The following is a 5,845-nucleotide window of genomic DNA, read 5'->3' as shown; positions in this document are numbered from 1 at the left end:
CAATAAAAATAATAATAAATAAAATAAATAAACTATAAAAATGTGTTATTAAATAAAAATATAATCTTATTCACACAACTTTTCCGTGAATGTAGTTTATTTGAAGTGTAAATATTAAACATACTTCCAAATTTAATTTTCTTTGCAGGGATTGTACATCTAATGCATCCTTAAATGCTAATGATAAATAAATCGCATATATTATATTATATATTTTTTATTTTTGAAAGCTGCATGATAATAATAAAGTAAATGTGAATGAAATTTAATAAATTCAGTTTTAATTTCCTGACATTTTGTGTGTCATTATACATATTTAATTTTTTAAAATCCAGCCAAATCTGTAGTAGAAGGGAAGAATGTACGCAATAGTCGACCTCGTTCCTTGTCTATATGTAAAGTCTTCCGTTTTACCATTATTTCATGTTCAAGGATGCCTCTTGCCTTGACTAATTCTGCTTGAACCTCTTCAGCGCGTTTTAATTCTGCCAATACAGCAGAAGTATGTTCGCCAAGCGATTTCACTTCTTCGATAAGACTAAATGAAATAAAAATTTTTTTTTTGATAATATTCCGTTAATACTATTTATTAAATCAGTTAAATGATCATTTCTTTTTCAATGACTTACGCAAATTGAGGTGCATCTCGACAACTTTCAACATTGAGTCGATTCAATCTATTATCTAATCTCGTTTGTGCTAATTTCATACCGTTGTTTAATCCCTTCGTTGAACCCCGAAGTGTCTCAATCAACTTTTCTGTATTTGCTAGTTCATGCAAGCACTAAAAATAAAAATGTTTTATTTTCTCTGTTTTATATAAAACTTTTGTCTGTTGCCTTTTGTTGTCTTCATAGATCTTACGCGAAGTAATTCATTCTCTAGTTGCTGAAGACAATCCTGTGTGAGTTCCACATTGTTTGCAAGTGCAATGTCAACGCGAGTCGCTTGATCGCGTAAATCTTTAATGGAATTAGTATATATATCGTTCAAGGTGGACCTGAATTTTATTGATCTTTGTTTAGCAGCTTCACCATTAGCTAATACCTCTTGGGTGAAATGATCGTAACTTGTAGGAGTTGATTGCCTGAAATGAATAAATAAAAAGAAAAATAGTGATTATGTAAACTGATTACATCAAAGATTCAACGTTAAAAATAGAAAAGTTGTATATTACTTCGAAACAGCAAAAGAAAAACAAATATACAGATACATCTATTGTTACTATTATCATCGCTGTTTCTTATGTTAACATTTTTTTACAGTCGCAACGTTCTTTTGCCTGTTTTACCTATAAAATGATGCAAACTCACTCAGCTGGAAATCTCGTAGCTCCAGCTTTCCATAATAGAAGCGGAGAATCGTTAGATAAATTCACACATATGGAGTCTAGATTGTAAGTATGAATTTTATCAGACCAATCATTCTCCGCCTGCGCTTTCGCAGACTTCAATTCGGCCATTTGCATTTCGATCTGCTCGTAAGTTCTCCTCAGTAAATCTCGTATCTCGGTACAAAGCGCTATTTCCTGGAATGTAACGCAGAATAAAGAAACTCGAGAAAGCGGCATTGTTTTGATAAATTCATCCGAAATTTAACCTTCGTGAGCTGTTCCTCGACATTATCACGGACGAGATCAGAGTTTAAACGAAAGGAGCGTAACTGCAAAGATTCATTTGCGATAGACAAAGGGATGGTCAATATCGATAAAGATCGCTGTACACGGCGACGCTCGGCTTCTAACAATTCCATCTCTTCTGCAATAGCAGCGATCGCATGTTCTAATTCTGCCTTCCAACGATACACAACATTAGCCCGTGTTTTTAAATGTTCCTTTGTGTCTAATTGCACCTTGTCAGCTGTTATGTATACTTGGTCTACGCATTGCTTCGCACGATCAGCTGCGACTCTAAGAAATTTGTTTTTATTAATATTATTAAAAATTAATAAATATCAATTTCTTTTATAATATTATAACAGAATGTTGAACCCAGAAATCCTTTAATAATTCTCGAATCAAATTCCAGACACGATTTCAAAAAATCATAAATTATATTGAACTACATACTGAGCATCGCAGATTCTCTCATTTGATTGCTGAAAGATACTCAAATTGTGCGCGCGCCATTCACTTGGTCCGTAGCGAGTGATGGAATATTGATCTGCAACTGGCCTTAAACCTGTTATTCCACCCTCGCGAGAACAGGTTATTTTGCCCGTAGCCCATGGACCAATAGGTTCCATTGTGTGTTCAGGTTTTGGTGGATATTCATCTTCGGGTTGAGGTAAATAAAACGGAGGTTTTTCGGCGTTGTCTCCGCAACCACATTCGTGCTTCATCATAGGGCATGGTTGTGTCTTCTGATTTAAAATTTGTTACAAGGTGAAAAGTAGATTGTGTATATGTGTATAACAATACGATGAATAAATACAATAATTATACGCAAATATAATAAATATATACAATAAATATATACACACCATTCGACATACACTTTCTATGTATCTTTTTAAGAACAATCTATTTATACATATATTAAGGAGATATCATTGCTACCAGATGTGTCAATGGTATGTAATTTCTAATTTATGTAAATTAATAACATAAGAACTTACCTCAATTTGTTGTTGCAAAGTGTACTGTGAACTGTCAGAACAATCGTGTCCGTTTGGAATATCCGACATTTCGTAGGATAATTAAAAAATCATGTACGTAATGGTGTTTTACGACTTATATTTTAAAGGTATAATGAACACAGGATACAATTGTACAGGATTGAATTGTACATTTACGTGCAATAAAATACATGAATTTCTGTAAATTTAAGCTGTCGCCCACAAGCTCGTCTGGTAAACCGGATTTATCGATTTAATATGAATAGCTGGACGAATCGTCCATTTTTCTAAAGAAGGGGTGATGTTTTCAAACTAACCTTGCCTGTTTTCTTTATGTCAAAGAAAATTGATTCGTTATTATTCGTTATAACATGCAAATGACTAAATTCAAGATTTACGTATTTTTCTATAATATTAAAATAAATATCTCTACTAAAAAAATGTACCAATTAATACTTAGATTATCGAAAAATGTTTACGTATATTAAAATATAATATTACGTATAATATATTAAAAAAGTATCTCTATATAAAGATGTTTACATATTTTTCTATTTATGCAATATGCATTTTTAACATTGAATAAGATACAAAATGTAGCTGATTAAATATTGATAAAAGAAATGATGTAAGGCTTTTTTTAAACAACTTATACGAAAATATTGATAACCTGGTTAACTTATCAAAGTTGAGGCATACATGAAGATGCCTTATGTAAAAATATTTACCAATACTTAGATTGTCAAATCAAACAGTTGTCTAAATATAATGTTACTTGATAACAAATTACCAGATAAGTAAGTTCGACCATATATCCAATCAGCAGACAATGTTTTTTAAATGTTTTTTAAACGTTTATTTCTCATTAATTTTACATTTGTCACGATTTGTTTTCAAAAATTCATTAATTTGAAGAGAAGTTAACACAATATAACTGCGTTAAGTGTACCATATATATATAATTAAACTCAAAATTTAAATCACGTTAGAACAATATATTTAAATTTTATTATCAGCAAATAATTTGACAGAGTTAACTATTTGGTAACTATTAGCGAATTCGATTGAACACACTCAATGCGCACTAGTGCATCCGAATTCGCTATATGATATTCTCAAAATAGATCAAGGACTATAACTATATTTACAATTAGAGTTCAAGAGGGAGGAAACAGAATGCGGAGTATTCACCGAGAAATAATTGAACATTGTAATATTCTCAAGAAGTCTGTTTTCTGTGGCTGAACTAGTGTACACTTTTAGATATATATTTGATAATTGGCGAAAGCGAGAAAAAGAGTTTTAGTGCAGTTTAGTGCAGTTGTGTCTAAAAACAGATCTAATAAATCGACTCAATTTAATTATTAAATACGAGTCATATAAAATAGTAAACATAAAGAAAATAATAAAGTGATCTTTTTTGAGATTAAAAAACCGATTTTTTAATATTTAATTGCAAATAAAGATACACGAGAAAATAATAACATGAGAAGATAATAATAAATACAAATCACATACACACACCCACACACGCGCATATGAGTAATATCATTTGTTATATTTGCATATGTTAGCAATATTTATATGAATATTCTTAAATATTGCTAACATATATGAAATATAATATAAAAAACGCCAAAATTTAAAATGTTAATATAATATAATATAATTAATATAACATATTTTCATATATAATATTAATATATTTTTAAAATTTATTGATATAATATTATAATATTTTCATTAAGTTTTTTGTAGTTATAAAGATCCGAAAAGGATATCAAAACGGATAAAGAGGCTATGTTTAAAGGCTTGTAGAGCAATCTTATCACGCGTGTGAAGAAAACATTTCCTGTTAAACGATGTGTAATGACGTCGTCCCTACTATAGTTTAATTCATATAAACGCCTGTTTGGCCTTGTACTGACATTCACTCGCTAACTGTTGCCGAGTAAACATCGCTGAGAACAAAATGGCAAAGCAAGTTCAAATTAAATATACTCAAGTAAGTTGATATTTCGTATTGTTTCATAAAATGTATAACGATTGTTTTTTTTTTAACTAAATATATCAAATCGCAAATATTTGAATAATAAAGACTTATTAATAGAATAATCCTTGTGTGATCTACATAAAGGAACTTTTTAAGTGTTATTTAAAGAATATATCAACTTTATTTGAAGTAGAGAAAGTTGCAAAAACATAATTTAAATTATTTTATTTATAAATTTTTAATTAAAATTGAATATAAAAATAGCGAAAAATAGGATAAAACATTTTATCGACTTTGCTAACATTTGAACTTCTTATCAATGATTCGACTTTTTAAATCGATAATCTATTTTTCATTATTAATCATATCAAATATTTTTTATAGCTATTCATCGACAATGAATTCGTGGATGCTACGAGTGGTCGTAAATTTCCCACAATAAATCCTGCCAATGGTAAAATTATCGCTGAAATCTCCGAAGGAGATAAGGTAAAGTTTTCTACATTATTATCACGTAGAATATTGCATAAAAAAAAAAAATAAAAGATAAGATAAAGAGATAATTATATTTAGTAGGGGATAAGATTTGGGAATTACATGCTATCGTTTTTCAGTTATAAATCTTTGACTATGAATGAGTTAATATTTAAATTTTTTGTTGCTTTTAATATTGTTGCTTCGGTATGTTGCTTCGTATATAAAAATAATTTAGGGGGCTATTCTGTAATTCTTAACGACTCTAACGATATCGTTGCAGTCGTTAAGAGTTGTAGAATAGGTCTCTTAATGTAACACCAAAATATAAATATAAATGTTTTATCAATTTGAATCAATTTCCTACATTTATTCATCAAATGTTCGTTGTGGTCTCTATAATTTAGATAAAGAATTTAAAACTTAAAAAGATAATAAACTGAATAAAAAAATAATATAATTTAATTGAGATAACTAGGAAAATTGAATTGTATACAGTTGAAAATAATTTTTTACTTTGATACGATAACTTTTGTTTATCTGTGCTCGAGTATTAAACAGTTATCTCGTCATATATTTTTATATTTTATTATCTATTTAATTTTCACATCTACAAGAAATAAATATAATTATTTACTCGGCTACATATATGTACAGGGTGTTTCCAAATTAAATGGCAAAACTTCGGGAGCGTGTAGAGGAGTAAAAAACTAAGAAAAAAAGTCCTATAGACATATGCTCCTTTTTGCTTTGTTTCGCAGG

The 5,845-nt window shown here is 29.3% G+C and overlaps 2 protein-coding genes across 2 annotated transcripts in view; one reads left to right on the top strand and one right to left on the bottom strand.

Moving 5' to 3' along the window:
- Nucleotides 1-292: 292 nt before the first annotated feature.
- Nucleotides 293-2,981, bottom strand: Tektin-A (Tektin A). Its single transcript, XM_018449343.1, has 7 exons — nucleotides 2,617-2,981; nucleotides 2,069-2,361; nucleotides 1,600-1,909; nucleotides 1,314-1,528; nucleotides 865-1,087; nucleotides 630-784; nucleotides 293-538 (listed from the first exon to the last, which is right to left on the bottom strand). The coding sequence occupies exons 1-7, from the start codon at nucleotides 2,683-2,685 to the stop codon at nucleotides 325-327; spliced, it is 1,479 nt and encodes a 492-aa protein (XP_018304845.1). The 5' UTR covers nucleotides 2,686-2,981; the 3' UTR covers nucleotides 293-324.
- A 1,398-nt stretch (nucleotides 2,982-4,379) lies between these two features.
- LOC108723521 (retinal dehydrogenase 1) overlaps nucleotides 4,380-5,845 on the top strand; it is a 4,393-nt gene continuing 2,927 nt past the window's right edge. Inside the window, exons 1-2 of the mRNA XM_018449344.1 lie at nucleotides 4,380-4,621; nucleotides 4,994-5,098. Of these exons, the coding sequence (XP_018304846.1) occupies nucleotides 4,589-4,621; nucleotides 4,994-5,098 (138 nt within the window). The 5' untranslated portion in view covers nucleotides 4,380-4,588. The remainder of the gene's footprint in view (nucleotides 4,622-4,993; nucleotides 5,099-5,845) is intronic.

Source organism: Mycetomoellerius zeteki, unplaced genomic scaffold (genome assembly GCF_001594055.1).
Source record: "Mycetomoellerius zeteki isolate Tzet28-1 unplaced genomic scaffold, Tzet1.0 scaffold243, whole genome shotgun sequence".
Lineage (NCBI taxonomy): Eukaryota > Metazoa > Arthropoda > Insecta > Hymenoptera > Formicidae > Mycetomoellerius > Mycetomoellerius zeteki.
The sequence above is the reverse complement of the archived record's forward strand: the minus strand, read 5'-3'. Positions and strand labels throughout refer to the sequence as shown.